The sequence below is a fragment of the Tamandua tetradactyla genome, chromosome 17 (genome assembly GCF_023851605.1).
Source record: "Tamandua tetradactyla isolate mTamTet1 chromosome 17, mTamTet1.pri, whole genome shotgun sequence".
In the NCBI taxonomy this organism is placed as follows: domain Eukaryota; kingdom Metazoa; phylum Chordata; class Mammalia; order Pilosa; family Myrmecophagidae; genus Tamandua; species Tamandua tetradactyla.
The window spans coordinates 77,724,639-77,747,993 of record NC_135343.1 but is presented as its reverse complement, the minus strand read 5'-3'; the positions used below and the strand labels follow the sequence as shown (position 1 = coordinate 77,747,993).

The 23,355-nt window shown below is 38.4% G+C and overlaps 1 protein-coding gene across 12 annotated transcripts in view; it reads right to left on the bottom strand.

Annotated features, from left to right (window-relative positions):
* BIRC6 (baculoviral IAP repeat containing 6) overlaps window positions 1–22,874 on the bottom strand; it is a 311,805-nt gene extending 288,931 nt beyond the window's left edge. For 7 of the 12 annotated variants that reach the window (XM_077135017.1, XM_077135019.1, XM_077135024.1 and 4 more), the window contains exon 1: window positions 22,512–22,872. In XM_077135017.1, coding sequence (XP_076991132.1) covers window positions 22,512–22,836 — 325 coding nt within the window. In that variant the 5' untranslated portion in view covers window positions 22,837–22,872. Of the gene's footprint in view, window positions 1–22,511 lie in introns of all 12 variants that reach the window. The other 5 variants (XM_077135026.1, XM_077135018.1, XM_077135025.1 and 2 more) reach the window with 2 other exon arrangements.
* Between the last annotated feature and the right edge of the window lie 481 nt (window positions 22,875–23,355).

Sequence of the window (23,355 nt, the reverse complement as noted above, 5' to 3'; positions counted from 1 at the left end):
GACAACTTATATGTTAAGGACCAATTCTTTGACAACAACGAAAAACCAAATCTCAACCATGGTAAAACAGATGATCTCAACAGTCCTGTAATTATTAAAGAAATTGAATTCTTAGTTAAAAACCTCCTAAAACTTCCAGACCCAGAGAGTTTCACAGGACAATTCTAACAAATATTAAAGGAAGAAGTACCACCAATTCTACAGCATGTCTTCCAAGAAACAGAAGAGGAAAAACATTTCCCAATGTCATTTCATGAGACCAAAATTAACCTGATATCAAAACTAGAAAAAAAATAGTAGTACAAGAAAACTATATACCATTATTTATAAGTGAGTTTAGCAAGGCAGTCAGATGCAAAGTCAATACACAAAATCAATCATTTCTACATACTAGCAATGATTAAAGTGAAAATGAAATTTACAAAAAACAATGCCAGTTTACAATAGCTTAAAAAAAAAGAGGTAAAATACTTAGGTATACCTCTAACAATAGGTGTACAGAATATAAATGCCAAAAAGTACGAAAAACTGATGAATGAAATCAAAGAAGACCATTTTCATGGATTGGAAGACTCAACACAGTGAAGATATCAATTCTCCTCATATTGGTCAATGTCAATCAAAAGGCCAGCATGATTTCTTAGATATAAATAAGATGATTCTAAAATTCATTTGAAAGGCATAGGAACTAGAATAGCAAAAACAATTTTGGTAAAGAAGACTAAGTTTGAAAAAATCATATTACATGGTTTTAAGATTTACCATAAAGCCACAATAACCAACAGAGTGTAATACTCAGCAAAAGAGCAGGCACATCAATGGAAAACAATTGAAACAGATCCACATAAACGTGGCAATTTGATTTTTTTCACAAAATTACAAAAGCAATTCAATGGAGAAAAAATCTCTTCAACAAATGATATTGGAACAGACATCAATATTTAAAAATGAATGAGCTAATCCTTGCACTTTACACAAAACTTAACTCAAAATGAGTCATAAACCTAAATGCAAACTGTAAATCCACAGAACTTTTCAAGGAAAAGATAGAAACTCTTCATAATGTGAGGTTAATCAGAGTTGTTAGATTTGATCCATAAAGAACAGAAAAACAATAAACTCATTTTTCATCAAAATTTAAAACTTTTGCTCTGCAAGAAGACATTTTTAAGGAATGAAAGGACAAGCTTCAGACTGGGGACAAAACACCTGAACTTAAACAACTTCACCTAGGAGGTTATATAGATAGCAACTAAGCACATAAAAAGATATTCAGAATCACTAGCAATTTAAAACCATAATAAAACATCATTATATACCATTAGAATAACTTTAGAAAAAGTACATAAAATACCAAGTAAACAGAAGGATATGGAGCCAGTGGAACTCATACATTTCTAACAGAAATGGATAATGGTACAACTACAGGAAAACATTTTGGCAGCTTCTTACAAAGTTAAACAGACACATAGCAAACGACCCTGTAATACCACTTTAAGTATCCATGCAAGAGACATAAAACCTTTTCTGTCATATAAAAATCCGTATTCTATTCATACATAATCACCAAGAACTAGAAACACCCAAATGTCCTTCAAAGAACGATTGGCTGAAACAAAAGGACAAATACTGTATGGTCTCATTGATATGAACTAATATTAATGAATGTACTCGGAGAATTTCAGTTAAGAACAGAGTTATCAGTAGATAGAAAGAGGGCAGAGATCGAGTAATTGGGGCTGAAGGGATACAGACTGTGCAACAGGACTAACTGTAAAAGTTCAGAAAAGGATAGCACAAAACTACCTGGTTGTAGCACGATCATGCACAATAACTGAAGCTGAATGTGAGAATGATACAGGGAGGAGGACTGAGGGCACATATGAAAACAGAAGAAAAGATAGATAATAAAGACTGCAATGGTATAATCTAGGAAAGCCTTCAGTATATAATGATAGTGACTAAATGTACAAATTAAAAAATGTTTTTGTATGAGGAAGAACAAAGGAATATCAATATTGCAGGGTGTTGAACACAGTAATTCATATTTTAAAACTAACTTATGTGTGGGATTAAAGTAAAAAATGTTTATTCGGTATGAAATTTATGTCTTGACTAGTGCATCTAATAATATAACTGAACACCATAAGTACATGGAAACTTGAGTAGGGCATGAGCTTTTGTAGGTTTGTCCAGAGTGATGCCCCAATAAATTCCAAAGTGATTTGAACAGTGAATAAAAAAGTATTTGCAAAGTCCCCTTGGCGGAATGGTGAGAAAGGGGTAAAATTCAACTTCCCCATTTGGAGAAGGCCGATATTCTTGCAAGCAATGACGACAACAAAACCAACAGGCCGAGCCCTCAATCTTGGGGTTCGTTCCTATGAAACTTATCCCCGCAAAGGACAGGCTAAGCCTACTTAAAATTACACCTAAGAGTCACCCCCCAGAGAACCTCTTTTGTTGCTCAGGTGTGGCCTACCTTTCAGCCAACATGGCAAGCATACTCACTGCCCTCCCCTCCTCTCTACGTAGGACATGACTCCCGTGGAGATGAGTAAACCTCCCTGGCAACACAGGACAGAAATCCTAGAATGAACTGGGACTCAACATCAAGGGATTGAGAAAACCTTCTCGACTAAAAGTTGGAAGAGAGAAATGAAACAAAATAAAACTGTCAGTGGCTGAGAGATTTCAAACAGTCAAGAGGTTATCCTGGAGGTTATTCTTACGTGTTGTATAGCTAACCCCTTTTTAGCTCTCTGGTACACCCCCAGAGAATCTCTTTTGCTGCTCAGATGTGGCCTATTGCTCTCTAAGCCAACACAGCAAGCAAACTCACCACTCTTCCCCTCTCTATGTGGGAAATGACTCCCATGGAGAGATGTAAACCTCCCTGGCAACATGGGACAGAAATCCTAGAATGAGCGGGAACTCAACATCAAGGGATTGAGAAAACCTTCTCGCCTGAAAGGGGAAAGAGAAATGAGACAAAACAAAGTGTCAGTGGCTGAGAGATTTCAAACAGAGTCGAGAGGTTATCCTGGAGGTTATTCTTATGCATTGTATAGCTATTTCCTTTTTAGTTTAAAGTGTATTAGGCTAGAAGGGGAAGTGCCTGAAACTGCAGTGCTGTGTTTCAGTAGCCATGTTTCTTGAAGATGATCGTATAATGATACAGCTTTCACAATGTGACTGTGTGATTTGTGAAAGCCTTATGTATGATGATCCTTTTATCTACAGCATGGACAGATGACTAAAACATATAGATTAAAAATAAATAAACAATAGGGTGAACACACGCTGAAATTTAAAAATATACATATATTGGGTAGGTGGAAATACCAGTGGTCAATGAGAGGGAAGGGTAAGGAGTATGATACATATGAGTTTTTTCTTTTTAATTATTTTTCTCGAGTGATACAAATGTTCTAAAAAATATAGGCTGTGATGAATATACAACTATGTGGTGATATTGTGAGCCACTGATTGTACACCATGTACAGAATGTTTGTATGTAAGAATGTATGGGCTTGTACATTGTTTTATCAATAAAAATTTTTTTAAAAAAGGATGCTGAATTTTGTCAAATGCCTTTTCTGCATCAATTGAGATGATCATATGATTTTTCTACTTTGATTGTTGATATGGTATATTACTTTAATTGATTTTCTTACGTTGAACCATCCTTGCATACTTGGAATAAATCCCACTTGGTCATAGTGTATATAATTCTTTTAATGTGCTGCTAGATTTGATTTGCAACTGTTTTGTTGCGGATTTTTGCATCTACATTTATTACAGAAAGTGATTTTCTTTTCTTGTAGTATCTTTGTCTGGCTTTGTTGTGAGGGTGATGTTGGCCTCACTGAATACGTGAGGTAGCTTTCCTCCACTTCAAATTTTCTGAAGAGTCTGAGCAGGATTGGTACTAATTCTTTCTTGAATGCTTGGTAGAATTCACATCTGAAGTCATCTGGTCCTGGAATTTTCTTTTGGGGGAGCTTTTTGATGACTGATCCAATCTCTTTGCATGTGATTGGTTTGTGTTAGTTTTGCTGATTTTCTCGATTGTTTTCATGTCCTCAATTTCATTTATTTCTGCCCTAATCTTTTTTGTTTTTGCTTTTGTTTTCACATGGGCAGGTACTGGGAATTGAACCCAGGTCTCTGGCATGGCAGGCAAGAACTCTGCCTTCTGAGCCACCATGGCCCACCCTCTGCTCTAATCTTCCTTATTTCTTTCCTTTTGTTTGCTCTGGAGTTGATTTGCTGTTCTTTATCTAGTCCTTCCAAGTGAACAGTTCATCCCTCGATTTTTGCTCTCCTTTTTTAATATGTATTTAAGGCAATACATTTCCTTCTTAGCACTGCCTTTGCTATATCCCCTAAATTTTGATATGTTGTGTTTTCATTTTCATTTGCCTCTAGATATTTACTGATTATCTTGTTATTTCTTCCTTGACCCACTGGTTGTTTAAGAGTATGTTGTGTATCCTTCATATATCTGTGAATTTTCTGGTCCTCTGTCTGTTATTGATTTCCAACTTCATTCCATTATGATCCAAGAAAATCTTTTGTATGGTTTCAATCTTTTTTATTCAGACTTGCTTTGAGCAAAATGTGTGTCCTGCTGTTGTGGGGTGTAATGTTCTGTAAATATCTGTTAAGTATAGTTCATTCATTGTATTATCCAAATTCTGTTTCTTTATTGATCCTCTGCCTAGATGTCCTATCCATTGATGAGAGCAGGGAATTGAATTCTCCAACTATTATGATAGAGGTGTCTATTTCCCCCTTCAGTGCTGTCAGTGTTTGCCTCAAGTATTTTGGAGCACTCTGGCTCAGTGCATAAATATTTATGATTGTTATGCCTTCTTCTTGAATTGTTCCTTTTATTAATGCATACTACTCTTCCTTGTCTCTTTTAATTGTTTTACATTCAAACTCTAATTTGTCAGATATTAGTATAGCTATTCTTGCTCTTTTCTGATTGTTGTTTGCATGAAACATCTTTTCCCAATCTTTCCCTTTCAGCCTACTTTTGTCCTTGGGTCTAAAAGGAGTCTCCTGTAGACAGCACACAGATGGGTCCTGTTTTCTAATCCATTCTGCCAATGTATGTCTTATGATTGGTTTAATCCATTAACATTTAGTGCTAACTTTGTCTTTTAGATGTTACATGTCATACCTAATTTTTTAAATCTTTTTACCTTTACTGATAGTTTTCATTTCTACACTATTCTCCAGACTTCTCTCTCCTGCCTTTTTCTATCTGCCTGTATTGCTCCCTTTAGTATTTCTTACAGAGCTGGTCTCTTGGTCACAAATTCTCTCAGTGATTGTCTGTGTGAAAATATTTTAATCTCCCTCTCTCTCTTATATATTTTTTTGCGGCGGGGGTGCACAGTCTGGGAATCGAACCCAGTCTTCTGCATGGAAGGCAAGCATTCTACCACAGAACCAGTCATCGCCTTATTTTTGAACTACAATTTTGCTGTATATAGAATTCTTGTTTGGCAGTTTTTCTCTTTTAGAATCTTAAATATATCATATCAGTGCTTTCTCAGCTCCATGGTTTCTGCTGAGAAACCCACAAAGTCTTATTGGGCTTCCCTTGTATGTGATGGATTGCTTTTCTCTCGCTGCTTTCAAAAGTTTCGCTTTCTCTTTAACATTTGACAGTCTGTTTATTTGGATCTATTCTGTAGGAGGTATGCTATACTTCTTGGATCTGTAATTTTATGCCTTTCAGAAAAGATGGTAAATTTTCAGCGATTATTTCCTCCATTAGTCTTTCTCCTCCTTTCCCCTTGTCTTCTCCTTCTGGGACACCCACAAAATATATATTCATGCATTTTATGTTACCATTCAATTCCCTGAGATCCTGTTCACATTTTTCCATTATTTTCCCTATATTTTCTTTTGTGTGTGAGATTTCATATGTCCAGTCCTTTAGTTCACTGATCCTTTCTTCTGCCTCTTCAAATCTATCATGGTAGGTTTCCACTGTTTTTCTCATCTCTTCTGTTGTCTCTTTCATTCGTTAAATTCTGTGATACGTTTTTTCAAACTTTCTATTTCTTCTGTTTATTAGCCTAATGCTTTTCTTTATAACCTCCCTCAACCCAATGATTTGATTTTTTTTTTTTTTTTTTTTTTTTTGGCATGGGCAGGCACCAGGAATCAAACCCGGCTTGCAGGCATGGCAGGCAAGACTATCTGATTTTTGATGAGATTTTCCATGAATGCTCGAGCATCCTTAATTAGTTGTTTCAACTCCTGTATCTCATTTGAATTGCTGGTTTGTTTCTTTGGGCCATATCTTCAATTTTCTAGTATAACTCGTTACTTTTTTCTGGCATCTATGCATTTTATTTCCTTAATTAGTTTATTCTGGGGGCTGTTTTCACTGTTTTACCAAGGATTTTCTTGCTGGATGGCTTTGTTCTCCATCTGTTCTTTAGCATTCAGTTCAACTTATCCTAGACCTCCAGCACAGGTTCAATTTCACTGATTCAAATTTTTCAGTTCTTGTTTTTTTGTTTCTTGCCCTGCCTATATGGAGCCCCCTTTTTCCTTTCCTTTCCTTTTTTTTTTTTTTTTGAGTAGGATCTCCTCAGATTATTACAGACCCCGGCCAGATTTTTCCCAGACTGGACTGGCCCACATCACAGGAGAAAGTAGGCTGCATCAGTTTTCCCTTAGGGTGAGATCCAGCAGGTTGACAGACTTTCCTGTGATGCCTCTAGACTGTGCTTTTCCTATTCTGCCCAGCATGTGGCACTTGTGTGCCTATGGCTTCCCATCAGCGTAAAGTCATGCAGTGTCTTTAATTTCAGCAGACTGTCCTTCCTAAGGATGTGGCTGAAGCAGAGGTGAGATTGTAAGTTAACATTAACTCCTTCAGTTTTCCAGTCCCTGGTGGATGAATTCCTTGAAGGAGGGATTCCATTTGAGTTGGGCCCCACCTTTCTCTTGGGCAAGACAAACCCTTTAGGGAATTAACACCTTTCACCTGACTAACTAGTCCCTCAGAGAGGCTTAATTCCACCCTTGCCTGAAGCAATGATGGAGCCTGAGAAGGCTTCTGCTTCTATTTAATGAGCTGTTAAGGATTAGAAACAAAGCCAAAAAAAAAAAAAAAAAAAACCTTTTCAGAGTAGGAACTTGGATTTGTCAATCAAGAGTGTAAATTGGTACATGCCTCTGTGTATCTCCAGGCTCTATGCACCCCCTTTTGCAGTATTTTGTGCTGTCCGACTCAAAAAGCCTCAGGTGTTCCCCCCACCCCCACCCCTGTCTGTACCATCCCCTCTCTGCAGGGCGGGGTGAGGGGGTGGGGAACGGAGACATTTCTAGTACTTTCAGTGCTTATTCCAGGTTTCACTGTGCAAGGTTCCTATTTTCAGTAGTCAGAATTTGTTCATTAATTCTGCAAGTGGAGCTTTACTTGCAGCCCTTGCTGCTAGTAAAGTCTGTTTCCTTTCCCCTCAGGGAACCTGCCTGCTGTGCCCATGGGGAAGGGGCACCAGCCTCTGGAGCTTGGTGAACTTACAGTTCTTGGTGGGATCGCAGCTGGTTCAGCTTGTCCAGACTGGTGTATGCTGTGTGTCCAGTTGCTGATACAGTCCCAGCAGTTGTTCTATACTATTCCTGGCTATTTACTAGCTGCTCTGGAGGACGAACTACATACTGCACCTCACTAAGCCACCATCTTGACCCTCATATGAGGCTTTTTTAATATAATTAAAATAACCAAAAATGAAATAATTTAACAAAGGAAAAGTTGTTAGTAACTCTGTTTTTACAAACCAAAATGAGTAGAGCAGAGCAAATTTGGTAAAGTTCACTAGTAACTCTACTGTTAAAAACCAAAATGAGTAAAGCAAAGCAAATTTGGTAAAGTTCACTGTTTAGATGATGAACGGGTAACTAATGGATAAAACAAAATCCAGAAATAGTACTATTCCAGGTAGTACGCCAACATCTACTTAAGTATGGACAAGGCTCTCAGAAAGCTACAGAAACTAACATTATTGGAATCAAGAGTTCCAAGTTCCAATTCTCTCCACATATTTAATGCAAAACTGCCACCCAATCACTCTTATTTTACTATAATCGCAAGTCTCTTTAATCAATTGAGAAGGTTTGAGAATACAATCATCACTGGAAAATGTCCATGTGAATGGGATTCAACCTTATTCCCTGCAACAAAATGTGACACCTTACACCTATATTTTATTCCATTTGTTACATTTAAATCTCTCAACTACCTTGAGGCATGTACCATATTTTCTTCCTTTCAGATGTTGACCTGGTTGCAATTAAGTAAATCTTGGGGACTAATGTTCCTATCTGATATTGCTCAAGAAGACTATTAATAGTGATAAATGAAAGGGAAGGGTAAGGGGTAAGGTATGTATGAACTTTGTTTCTGTTGTCTTTTTATTTCTTTTTCTGAACTGATGCAAATGTTCTAAGAAATGATCCTGATGATGAATATGCAACTATGTGATGATACTGTGAATCACAGATTACATATGTAGAATGGAATGATCATAAGTTAAAATTGTGTTTGTTGTGTTTGTTGCTATATATTTTTTAAAAATTTAAAACTTTAAAAATAAATAAAATAAAAAAGAGGACTATTAACCATCTGTAAATAAATTGCTGTTGCTACACGAAGTTGCCCTTATGAGAAGCAACTCAACTACAAATCAATACAACTCTACAATTTGCAGTGTGCGCCCTTGTGAGTTTCTATTTGGAGGTCATATATGAAATTACTTTTTTCTCTGTTTAATATAGGTAGCATTTATCTTCAGACTGGTAGTCATACAAAACTCCCATCCTTCCTCACAGTCTATATTTTAATGTCCGTCCAGGTCAAATGTGACGCAAATATCATGATGAAAATTCATCTGTTTTTGACTACTACAAAAAATGGGCTAAAAGAAACTTCCCATGAACATCTGCATTATTGCTATCTCGGATCATTCAGATCTTTGCTCAAATGTCAACTCTGACACACCCTCATGGGACACCTAACCGAACAAATTCACCTACCCCCATTCTTATATCTGCTTTCTTTACGGCATTTATCATGACCTGAAATGGTGTGTGGATATACATCTCTTCCCACTAAACTATGTGCTCCAAAAAACCAGGATACATTAAGGATGTATCATTAATGTTTCATACACAAGAAATGTTTTTGAATAAATGAAGCATTCTGAGTTTTGAAATTTTTTTAATACATTAAAACATAAAACAATAAAATATATATTCTCACTTTTTAAATAAAAAATGAAACAAAGGCATTTTACACATGAAACTAATTGGCTTGATACAGATACCCCACCCATCTCTGTCTTCTCTATCCCCCTTCTCCTCTCTCCCAATTAGAATCACTTAGTTGGTTCAAAAATCAACCAAAAATAAATTATGGCAGAAAAGAATAAAACAGAAAGCAACATCCAGCCAACACAACAAGAAAACTCACTGCCCTGCCCCGTCTACGTGGGACATGACTCCCAGGGGTGTGGACCTTCTTGGCAACGTGGGACAGAAATCCTAGAATGAGCTGGGACTCAATATCAAGGGATTGAGAAAACCTACTCAACCAAAAGGGAGAAGAGTGAAATGAGACAAAATAAAGTGTCAATGGCTGAGAGATTCCAAACAGAGTTGAGGGGTTATCCTGGAGGTTATTCTAGGCATTAAATAGATATCACCTTGTTAGTCAAGATGTAATGGAGAGGCTGGAGGGAACTGCCTGAAATGTAGAGCTGTGTTCCAGTAGCCATGTTTCTTCAAGATGATTGTATAATGATACCGCTTTCACGGTGTGACTGTGCGTTTGTGAAAACCTTGTGTCTGATGCTCCTTTTATCTACCTTATCAACAGATGAGGAAAACATATGGCATAAAAATAAATAATTGAGGGAACAAATGTTAAAACAAATTTAGTAGACTGAAATGCTAGAAATCAATGAAAGGGAGGGGTAAGGGTATGGTATGTATGATTTTTTTTCTGTTGTCTTTTTATTTCTTTTTCTGAATTCAGAAAATGATGCAAATGTTCTAAGAAATGATCATGATGATGAATATGCAACTATGTGATGATACTGTGAATTACTGATTATATACGTAGAATGGAATGATCATGTTAAGAATGTTTGTGTCTGTTTTTTTAATTAAAAATTAATTTTAAAAATACCATTTAAAGAAAAAAATAAAAAACAACAGATATCTGGCCCTTGATAAATCCTGTTGCTTACAGGCATATTCATTATATATCCACTAAATACAAGTTAAGCTGTAAGGAGTAGGTTTCATGGCAGAAAAAAAAAGAAAGAAAGAAGTCTATACAGAATATTAAATTCAAATGAAACCTGTCTCTCATTTATTTCAGGTATAAACAAATTGCTCACATAAAGTCCCAGTCAAAGTCTGAACCCGTAAATCTAAATATGCCCATTAAAATCACCTGACATGCTTTTTGTAAAAAAAAAAAAACAGCATAATATGCCTGGCACCATTTTAGACCATTTAAATCAGAATACTGGGACCCAGGTATGGTATTTTTTTCAAAGACTCCCCTGATGGTTCTACTGTGCAGCCAGAGTTGAAAACCATTTCCATGGCCATCTCCCCAGCCCTACTTCTCTCTTCATCAATCAATAAATCAAAGTAAAATTACAGAAACATATCATGAAGATATAAATTCCCAATACTCACAATAAATCTCATCTCATCTCCCATCACCTCCACTCTAAAACTTCTATTTCCTCTACAAAGTAAACATAATGTTTATCTCCTTTAAAATACATCCCCAATACAGCACATTCAAACTAGATCACAATTCTTTATAGGGGCACTGCCCTTGTCACAGACTATTTTATATAGCAATCACTTTATTCTTTTTATTATTTCTACCTGTTATACCCACAGAACATAACTAAACAATTTTGTATTCCTTACACTTGAAATGCTGCAGTTTACAAAGAATTTCTACATTATCTTATCAGACCATGAAATATTCTGGTCAAGTCTTTGCCCTTGTTAAAGATGGAAACTAACAGAAGAATCTTGCCAAAGGCACCATTTTCATGAGGCCATAAGTACAATGCACCTATCAGAAGTAATCTCCTGTCTCCCTTCCCACTTTTCCATTATTGTTTATATTCTTTTGATAGTTATAGGCAACATTTCAAAAGACACAGTACCAGATGTTCAACAACTTAAATATTGTAGAGACTTCCACATACAAGCACATTTATCTCTGTTTCTCCTATGCCAGAAGTCCAGATAAAGCTGAACTGAATACCAAAGAACAGACAACAAATTCATCCAGCAAGAAAACCCTAGATAAAAGAAGTGAAAGCAATCTCCAGAATAAAATAATTAAGGTAATTAAATGCCTAGACACCAGCAAAAAATAACAAATCACACTAGGAAAATTGAAGATATGGCCCAGTCAAAGGAACAAACCAACAATTCAAATGCGATACAGGAGCTGAAACAACTAATTCAGAATATACGAACAGACATGGAAAACCTCATCAAAAACCAAATCAATGAATTGAGGGAGGATATAAAGAAGGCAAGGAATGAACAAAAAGGAGAAATCAAAAGTCTGAAAAAACAAATCACAGAACTTATGGGAATGAAAGGCACGGTAGAAGAGTTGAAAAAACAATGGAAACCTACAATGGTAAATTTTGAGAGACAGAACATAGGATTTCTGAACTGGAGGATGGAACATCTGAAATCTGACAAGAGACAGAAAATATAGGGAAAAAAATGGGAAAATATGAGCAGGGACTCGGAGAATTGAAAGACAATATGAAGCGCACGAATATACGTGTTGTGGGAGTACCAGAAGGAGAAGAGAAGGGAAAAGGAGGAGAAAAACTAATGGAGGAAATTATCACTGAAAATTTCCCAACTCTTATGAAAGACTTAAAATTACAGATCCAAGAAGTGCAGCGTACCCCAAAGAGAACAGATCCAAATAGACATACTCCAAGACACTTACTAATCAGAATGTCAGAGGTCAAAGAGAAAGAGAGGATCTTGAAAGCAGCAAGAGAAAAGCAATCCATCACATACAAGGGAAGTCCAATAAGACTATGAGCAGATCTCTCAGCAGAAATCATGGAGGCGAGAAGACAGTGGGATAATATATTTAAATTATTAAAAGAGAAAAACTGCCAACCAAGAATTCTATATCCAGTAAAATTGTCCTTCAAATATGAGGGAGAAATTAAAACATTTTCAGACAAAAAATCACTGAGAGAAATCGTAACCAAGAGGCCAGCTCTGCAAGAAATACTAAAGGGAACATTAGAGACAGACACGAAGGCAGGAGAGGTGTGAAGAAGAGTGTAGAAAGGAAGACCATGAGTAAAGGTAAAAAGAAGGAAAATTAGAAGGACATATAAAAGCCAAAAGACAAAAAACCCAGGCAGTAAGAACACTGATGTCGATGGATTAAGTTTCCCAATCGGGGGACATGGACTGGCAGAATGGATCAGGGAATGGGACCCATCTATATGCTGTCTCTACTCAAAGGACATGAGGGCAAGGACACAAACGGACATTTGCACACCAATATTTACAGCAGCATTATTTACAATTACCAAGAGATGGAAACAGCCAAAATGTCCATCAACAGATGGGTGGCTAAACAAACTGTGGTATATACATACCATGGAATATTATGCAGCTTTAAGACAGAATAAAGTTATGAAGTATGTGACAACATGGATGGACCTTAAGGACATTACGCTGAGTGTGATTAGCCACAAACAAAAGGACAAATACTGTATGGTCTCACTGATATGAACTGACATTAGTGAACAAACTTGAAATATTTAGTTGGTAACAGAGACCATCAGGAGACAGAAATAGGGTAAGATATTGGGTAATTGGAGCTGAAGGGATACAGATTGTGAAACAGGACTGAATGTAAAAACTCAGAAAGGGACAGCACAATGCTACCTAACTGTAATACAATTATGTTAAAACACTAAATGAACCTGAATGTGAGAATGATAGAGAGAGGAGGGCTGGGGGCACAAATGAAATCAGAAAGAAAGATAGACGATAAAGATTGAGATGGTATAATCTAGGATTGCCTATAGTGGATAATGACAGTGACTAAATGTACAAATTTAAAAAATGTTTTTGCGTGAGGAAGAACAAGGGAATGTCATTAGTGCAGGGTGCTGAAAACAGATGGTAATTAATATTTTAAAATTTCAACTTATGGATGAGACTAAAGCAAGAAATGTTTATTCAGTACAAAATTTATATTTTGACTAGTACATTTCCTAATATAACTTATGTAGAGAGCTTGGTTGAACAACATAAGTACATGGAACCTTGGATAAGACATGAGATTTTGCTGGTTTGTACAGAGTGATGCCCCAATGAATCCCAGAGTGATTTGATCAGTGAGCAGAAAAGTATTTGCAAAGTCCCCTTTGGGGAATGGTGAGAACGGGGGAAAATTCAACTTTCCCAAGTTGAATTCTTGATATTCTCACAAGCAGTGTGGACAATCAAAGCTATAGGCTGAGCCCTCAGTCTTGGGGTTTGTTCATATGAAACTTAACCCCACAAAGGATATAGGTCAAGCCTACTTAAAATTAGACCTAAGAGTTACCCCCAAGAGAACCTCTTTTGTTACTCAGATGTGGCCTCTCTCTCCAGCCAACACAACAAACAAACTCACCACCCTCCCCCTGTCTACATGGGACATGACTCCCAGGGGTATGGACCTTCTTCCTGGCAACGTGGGACAGAAATCTGAGAATGAACTCGGACTCAGCATCAAGGGATTGAGAAAAACTCTAGAATGAGCTGAGACTCAGCATCAAGGGACTGAGAAAACCTTCTCGACCAAAAGGGGGAAGAGTGAAACGAGACAAAGTGTCAATGGCTGAGAGATTCCAACCAGAGTCAAGAGACTATCCTGGAGGTTATTCTTATGCATTAAGTAGATATCGCCTGTTACCTAAGAGGAAATGGAGAGGCTGGAAGGAACTGCCTGAAAATGTAGAGCTGTGTTCCAGTAGCCATGTTTCTTGATGATGATTATATAATGGTGTAGTTTTCACAGTGTGACTGTGTGATTGTGAAAACCTTATGTCTTATGCTCCTTTTATCTACTTTGTCAACAGATGAGTAGAACATATGGAATAAAAATAAATAATAGGGGGAACAAATGTTAAAATAAATTTAGTTTGAAATGCTAGTGATCAATGAAAGGGAGGAGTAAGGGGTATGGTGTGTATGCTTTTTTTTCCTGTTTTTGTGTTATTTTTTCTGTTGTCTTTTTGTTTGTTTTTCTGAATTGATGCAAATGTTCTAAGAAATGATCAGGATGATGAATCTGCAGCTATGTGATGATATTGTGAATTACTGATTATATATGTAGAATGGAATGATCACATATTGGGAATGTTTGTGTTTCCTTCTGTAATTTTTTTTAATTGATTAAAAAAATTTTTAAAAAAACAGCAGGGAGAAAAGTCTAAAAGCACACGTTATACTATATAGTATTTTTCAATTACAATGATAATGAAAGACTTAAATTAAAATTACTTAAAAGTAGTAGCTTTCTGCAATATGTTCTCTATTAACTGGTACTAAAGATATAATTTCCATCATAAGAAGGCCCTAAAATGTTGAACTTAAACTGGGAGTTCTTGTACTTAATAATATGGGAAACACAGTCCAGGAGGATAAAGTTCAAGACTCTCAGGATCTCTTATGACTTCATTTCTCATACTTTACACTCAAACACCAAAATGCTTGCAGAAACATAATCCAGCTTCATGCCTCTATTCTTGCTCATGCTGTTCCTTCTACCTGGATAACTCATTTTTCTTCGAGTCTCAGCTGAAGCATCTGTCTTCTCTCCTAGAAAGCTTTCCAAATGGTTATACGGGCAGAGGAGGCATATTTCAAATTCATCTTAATATCCCCATACGGCAAACACTTGTTCAATTAAACTACATAATTTAAAATTTCACCAGTATAAAAACTAACATTGATTGAGTTCCTACTGTGGGCCCAGCAGCAATAATCCACATGAATTATTAGTTTATTTACTCTTTCCAACAATCTAATGAGTTAGATACAAATTATTATTCTCATATTACAGATGAGCAAAATAAAGCACAGAATGGTTAAGCACTGCGCCTAAAACACAGCTAATAAGTGGTGAATCATAGACAGGAACTCAGTTTGGCTCCAGAGCCCACATCTTTAACCACCAGTCTAGTCTTTCTCTGTAAAATCCAAGACCTACCATATCTATATTCCCAAACCTTACAGTTTCAACCCTGAATTTCCAATGCCTTCTGGACATCTCCATTTGTATGTCCTCAAGAACACAAAATTAAAACAACTGAAATCACAATCTCCCTATTACCTCCTCAACCTTCTCCAACAAAAGCTAGTCACCACACCTTACATTGTTTATTTGGGCTTATAAACACCATTCATCCAGTTACTCAAACTAGGAACCTAAGGGTGAGTAATTTTCACATAGCCAATTTTTCTCATCCCTCACATTTAATAAATAACCATAATTATGTTATTCCTACCTCTCAAGTTACATGAGATTCTCATCCCCTCTCACATATGTGCATTAGCTTTCCATCTTTCTAAACACAAATTTGATCATGTGATAACCTACAATGGCACCCTACTTATGATGTCAAGTTCAAACTTCCTACCAGAATGTATTATGATCTGGTACTTATCTATCTCTCAGTTTCAACTCTAACCATCACCACACATACCCTAAACTCCAACCCCAGCCCTCCAAACACTACTCTCAGTACCTTGAATTCACCATGTTTAAGCCCAACATGTTTCTGCACAAACGAGTACCTTGGCTTAAGATGATATTCCTTGTAACATTCTTTGCCACTACCTCATCTTTCAGAACTGATCATAAATGCTATCTACTTTGAGAAGTCTTCCCTATTTTACTCAGGTAGAAAAAGTTTCCTCCTCTGCTCACACAGCATTCTGTACATCTATATTATCAGACTTATGACATTTTACCAAAATAGTTTATCTAAAAATATCAAGGATTCTGCACTCAAAGGCAAAAATGTGGCATTAATTATTTTGTGCCCTCCATGCCTAGCACAGCGTTCAATAAACATCTGAATGACTACCCATCAACAAGCTCTCCACATTGCCTTCCTCTTTTAACAATTTCAAATCCAAAATCAATAAACTATTATAGTTTATAACTCTCCTATAATAAAATATTGCTCTTATAATTATGCCTATTAGATTTCACCCAACCACATACATGGAAACTGGAAGAAAATACAGTAATTTCAATAGAATATCTGTAAGAAAAAAAAAACTACGCACTTAACATCTTTCAAGTAACCACTGTTAGCACTAGTATATAGAAACAATAAAATTTAACAGAACACTTACTGAATGTCTGGCACTGTTCTACACGCTTTACCTATATTAACTAATTTTCACATTCACAACAGATTACTATTATTCTCATTTTATAGATGAACTTTCTTGTTATTTGGCTCCAGAGTCTGTGCTCTCATACTGCCTCATTATTAAACAATGAGTCCAGAATTACTAAAACAAAGACTGAACTAATTTTCTGCTAGAGCAAAACCACTTCTGAGCACTCAGTACTCAGGAAAACCTAGAAAGTAAATGCAAAAATTTGGATAAATATATAGGACCTTAAAAACATAACAAATTTTAAAAACACACTAATATAAATTTACTATGATTAATTACAGAAAACTTTTGCTAATAAAATGGCAAATCTCTGCCATAAGCTAGAACATAAGGTAATACTGCTACACTAAAGTCAGTCAACTGAAACAGAGAGCCAAAGCACATACACATAGTCTAAAAGGAGATATTGTCGAATTAAGTTTTTATAAAGAATTCAGATGTATCCAGAAGACAATTATCTTTTAGGTTCTACTGAAATACCAATTCTATGCTGTTTCTATTATTTTTCATAAAAGACTAACTAAGAAGGCTGCATGTACCAAAGTTAGTCAGGAAATAGGAATTGGTTTGACTCATTTGCAATTTTCATCACTATGAGACATACAGGGAAATTCTGCTATTTCACTCAAATTAACGCATGTCCAATTCATAAGTAGCAAGAAAAATACGTTCCACCACTAGCAAAATGATAAGTATGAATTTAATCCATAAAAAGATTCTGCAGCCTAACCTAATTAGTTTTCTATATTCCAAGACTTAGTTAAGCAGGAAGCTCTGAACTTTTAAATATGATCAAGAGGTGGCCATCTGAAAACAATTCACCCAATCTGAACTTCACTGAAGATGGAGGAGAGTACAAAGATCTTTTTCTCATTTATGACCACTGTATAAATTTCTCAAAGAAAAGTCAATGTCTTTAAAAAAAAAAAAAAAAAGAAAAGTCAATGTCTATGTGCAAAAAGGAAAAAGGGGGATATTCATAAAGAAATGTAAAACTGGAGTGTATATCTAAAAACACTAAGCAGTTTCGGAGCTACTTTTCCTCTTTTTCCCTGACATAATAACACAGACCCAGAACCCACTTCAGAAACTGAAGAAACATGACTTTCTCCTGCACATATACCACAATGTCCATTGATTAATAACCACAAACATAGATCTTAATTTATATACATATATTACATGAACAATCCATACATACACAAAACTAATAATTCAGCATTCTTAACATCATTCTGACTTGTAGCTACTTCCAATACACTAAAGGGTATCTATCAAAATATAGATAATATTTGTTATCAACATTTATATTTCCATTTATAGTTGCATGATATCTACCTATTCTCTGTATATAAACAACATTAAGACAGTGAACAATTTTGAATGCGATCATGAGGAGCATGGAACCATAAGGCTCAAGACAGTATTCACTGAGTATCTACTATGTACATGCCATGCACTGTTTTACCATTTAACCTTTACAACCACCCTATTAAATATTAATTTACACGAGGACGCTGAAGTTTAAGGAGTTTAGGCAGTCAATAAGTAAGTAAACTAAGACTCAAAATTCAGGACAACATAACAAATAAAGCCTATGTTCTTTCTACATGCCCTCAAAAAAGCTCATAACCAAAACAATATAAAATGTTCTAGGGGAGGGGGAGAACAAAGCTACGTCAGGAAGCAAGAGTAAACACTATGATTCTGAAAACCTTGCGTCTGATGCTCCTTATATCAAGGGAATGGACAGATGAGTAAAAATATGGATAATAAATAAACAATGGGGGGCAAAGTATAAAATAAATTGGGTAGACGGAAACACTAGTGGTCAATGAAAGGGAGGGGCAAGGTGTATGGTATGTACGAGTTTTTTCTTTTTCTTTTTCTTTTTCTGGAGTGATGCAAATATTCTAAAAACAATCATGGTAACGAATACACACTATGTGATGATATTGTAAGCCATCGATTGTATACCATGGACAGAATTTATGTGTGTGAAGATTTCTCAATTAAAAAAAAAAGTAAACACCTGAGTAATTAAGTAAATAAGATAATACCAAACAAATCAGCAACACCTTATCTTTACATTAAAGCAAAATCTAGGGTTTTACAGAATGCTAAGAGTTGGTAAATCAGAAGGAAAAAAAAGTCCTAGGAGGTTTAAATTTAAGTTCAAAAGACTTAACAGAGAATATGAAAAAGGTTTAGGGAAAATGAAAACAAAAGGACAATTACAGTGAATGCAAGTAGATAGGACCATTTTTTGAGCACTTAATTGCATGGTAGGCACACTGCTCTAAATACTTCATACTTTATCCACATAACCAATTGGTTATTTTATCCACATAACCAATTGGTTATCCACATAACCAATCTTCACAGTTGGTACAATTACCATACCCATTTTGCAGGTGGGGAAACTGGGCCAGAGATGTTAATTCACTCAAGGTTACAGTTACAAACTACAAAGTGGGATCTTTATCCAAGCAATCTGTCTCCAGAGCCTGGCTCCTTCCTATTATGCTAACCTGCATGAACAAAACAATAACTACAGGTAGGGATATTATCTAGTAATCTGAACAGCATGATCAAGTGGTATACGTTAAAGCTTCTTTTATTTTAAAACCCAAAGTCAAGGAATGTGTTCATTTAGCAATCACCATTTAACATAACCATGAGCAGACACACAAATCAACTCAAAAATATTTATTGAATTAACAGTTTTACTAAGTATCCTAAGATATAAATGAGTAGACAAGGAAACCTGAAATATACTTAGACATCATATAGCCACAAAAAGCTAGATAAAACTGAATTTAAATAGTTCAAGACAGCAGATACTGCTGCGCCTTGGGTTCATGAAGCTAAAATCTGCCCTAGGTCTTGAAAACTGGGTACAATTTGTCTAATTGGCTACAGCAAATCAGTGCATTCCAAGAGAGAGCAAAACTATTGTACTTAGGAAAGGAGACTAAATTAACCAGTTTCACAAAAGAAAATAGGAGACAAGGCTAGTGAAACTGGCAGGGGCCAGATCATGGTGGACCTCGAATGCCAGGCCAAGGAAGCAGCTCAGAGGCTCAAAAATCTTAACCCTTAGGCGCTAAACAAGGAGCAAATACTCTCGGTTATTCCTAACCTAAGTATATACCAGTGGCTCTTAATTTAGTGAAAGTGTATTTATAAATCACTTTATGTCAAATACAAATAATGTGAAGACACATAATATAGAAAACATCGTTAAAAACTCACCAGCTTTGAATTCCAATTGAATATATATACACACAAGTCCAGCGCCCACCTTTCAATTTTAATCTGCAATGGGCTACGCACAGTTCTATAAACTGAACCTCATTTATCTATAAAACATTATTTACTCTATCACCCAGTAAAACTCTATACAGGCAGCATTAGGTATTGTTCACACCACTCTGCCTCCTCAGACAAATACGTCTTTCCTCTGGGGTAGAAGGAAAACTGGCTCATTGCCCATGAACTAGCAAGAGGGGTCATGTTAGGACCATGGTCACTACTGGTACTTCTCCCCACTCCATTTATAGTACTGTCACCCTATATTAACCATTAAAACAAATCTATTATTTACCAATATAGTCCAGGCAAAACATAAACTGCAGCATTCTCTCCCCAATCTTATCTGTACAGACTACATACATAAGAACCTAAACAACTTTTGGTAGTTATCATTATTTAAAAACTTCAGTTTTCATAACATTTCATAATTTATCCATGTTACGCTCAAAAATTTTCGATAATCTTTTTATTTTGCTCTTCATAAATTCTGCTACATATTTTAACCACATATTCAATCCCCAGTGCATGGATATATGCAATTTAAGAGTCCAATCCCATACTCTTCTAATTAACATGCCCCAATATATATCCCAATTAAGTTATCCCAAATCAGTTTTAGATTTTCACACCTACCTTCACACTTACATTATGCACCTAAAACTGTCCCTGCTTAAGCAAGCTACCACTAGAGTATTTTTTTCCTTTCCATGTGCAAGTACATACATTTATATTCAGTTCTCTTGACCATTTATAATAAACCCTGGCACACACTATTTTTCTTAAACATGGTCTCCAGACAGAAAAAGCATTTTATGAAATTCGTCTTTCTATTCAAAACACTTCAATACTTTCGTTAATATAGCCTTTTACAGAAATCCAAACACAATTTGATACCACTTAAAGTTTAAAATATGACAACATTAAATATTGTTTAAGGATACAAACACCTACTAAAAGTTATAAAGACACATCTGAAAATGATAAAACCAAATTAAGGATAATCTTACGGGGGGCGGAGGAGGAAATGGAGGAATGCAATCCAGAAAGGGCAGAGAGGAGGCTTCAAACTCCTTTTGTAATGTTTCATTTTGTAAACTGAGTTAGGGATTTACAGTTATTCACCGTAATTATTCTTTATACCTTTTCATATTTCGAAATACTTTAAGTGAGCTTGAAAGAAAGGTACCCAATTACTAATGAGTATCTCCCTCTCACAGGTAGTGACAAGCTGCTATGTCCAAAACTGCAGTAACTGCTTGTGGCCACATCTGGGACACCTCTACAACCCAACACCTATGCCAAAAATATATAAAAAGTAAAAAGAAAAAGTTACAAACCTACAACCGAAAACTTCCTCTCTGATAAAATCTCTTAGATATATTCCAGGATTGTATACCATAATACACACAATCCAATTCTTTCAGAACTCTCAGGTTAACAAAAATTAACATCCCTAATTTCATACTTGGATCCCTAAACTGTCACATATTACTCACAGTAAACTAGAAGAGACTTTCCTTATGCTAAAATACATGTGAATTGGCAGACTACATAACTACTTCCACTTAGCTAAAGGCAGACAGACAGTCATTTACATTTCATCTCTGCATGAGTCTTAACTAGCTAACATTTCAATCTTAACATCTAAAATAAGCCACTCATTATTTAAGCATAAATAAAATAACATCTCAGCCAAACGTAACTTAACCAGGGCAATTCCAAAGCACTCCAGTCCACTGAGCGTGCACCTCATGCATACTAAAAAGTCCCATTCCTGGAGCAACGTTTCCACCACCCAGAACAGCTCTCTCCCAGTACTGAGACAGATAAATTTCAGAACCCCAACTAGTGGCCCGCCGTGGTTAAAAACCAGTAGAAAGGACCTGAGATTTCACCTGATTACAAATCCAAAGTGAATCTTATAGTTCACAAACCGCAGGTCCTGAGCTTCCCGACACGGTGGGGTGGAAGTTGGAAGCTCCGAGCCAGGGGACAAGGTTCCGTCGCCGACCCGGCAGTCCAGGCAGCTGGCCCGCCCACTTCCCTCCCCACCCCCACCCCTAGCCCCCCACCCCTCCCCCACCCAGCCCAGCACGAAGCTCGCGGGGCTCCCCCGGCACCTGCAGGACCCATGAACCGCAAAGTAACCACTTCTCTCCCACAGTCCGGGGCTTGGAGGCCGGCTGGGGCGCTCCCCGCCCCTCCCCTCCGGCCACCAGCCTCTCCCGCCGGGATCAAGCCTTCGACCCTTCCGCTTTCCCATCTAGAACAGGGCACTGCCGACGCCGTCCCCACGACCTGCCGGGCTGCCTGGCCTTTCCCTGGGCCGGGCTCGAAGCCTCCTCACCTCTCCAACAGAACCAACTCACACCAGACGCTCAAGGCCCGAAAAGACAACTCCCACCACTCCCCGATCCGCCGGGGTCTTCTTCCTAGCTGCAACAGCTGAAAACGCCGAGTCCTCGGGTCCTTCTCCATCAGCTTCCGGACCTCCCTTTTCAGCCAAGCCTGAGCCCCGGCCCTGCCCTCCCTCTACCCCTCTCTCGTCATGCCGCTTCCCCTCCTACGGACGGCCCGACCGAGCCCCGGGGCTGGGCGGCTTCCCTCCCCGGCATCTGGCGGGCCGGGCTCCTCCTGCTGTAGGCCCGGCGGGGCCACACACTCACCGCTGAGCGCCGAGGCCTGCAGGGTCGCCCCCGAGGTGCCGTCGATGACTTTGATGGTCCCGCGACTGGTGACGGCCAGGATGGCGTTGAGCGCCGGGTGGTAGGAGAGGCTGTGCAGCCCGTCAGAGTCACAGCGCATGCAGCCATCCCGCAGCACCAGCCACTCCGAGACCCCGGCCGCCCCCGCTCCCGCCCCCGCCGCTGAGGAGCAGCCCGGGCCCGAGGCCGCCGCAGCCGCCATCTTCCGGCCTGCGCTCAGCACAATCACACTGGGAAGCGGCTCAGTGACAGTCCCGGGAGGTGCAGCACCACCGCCAGTCACCATCCGGGGCCAGGGGGCAAGCGGAGCGCGTTAGCCGGAAGTGAAGTCAGGCGCCGGCACGCACGAGGAACGTCCGCCGCCCGCCCGGAGGAGCGAGCTCGGAGGGAGGCTGCAGGGGGAGGGGGAGAGGCCACGAGGGGGCGGGGCCGAGGCGGGCGGGCGGAGCATGCGCGGGACGGCTCGCGCGTGCCACGCGCCGCGGTCTCGGCGAGTTCCGCGTCCGCCCCTTCCCAGTTTCTCCCCGCGAGCCCTGGGAGGGGCTGCTGCCTGAGCTCCGCCCCGCTGCCGGGTCGGGGGCCCGCCTGTATTCCCGCGGTAGGGACCCCTGGCCGCGCCACCCGCCGGGGACGCCCTGACGCCCTTCGCTGCGGGTCCGGCGGCTCCCGGACCGTCCCGAGCGTGCGCCGTCCAGCTGCCGGCGGCGCCTGGGAGGAGACCTCGCGGCCGGTACGGGCCCTGCCCCGAGGGCACCCCGTTTGAGAGGCCTGGGAGGTGGACTGGGAGGAACCGAGAGAGCCCGCC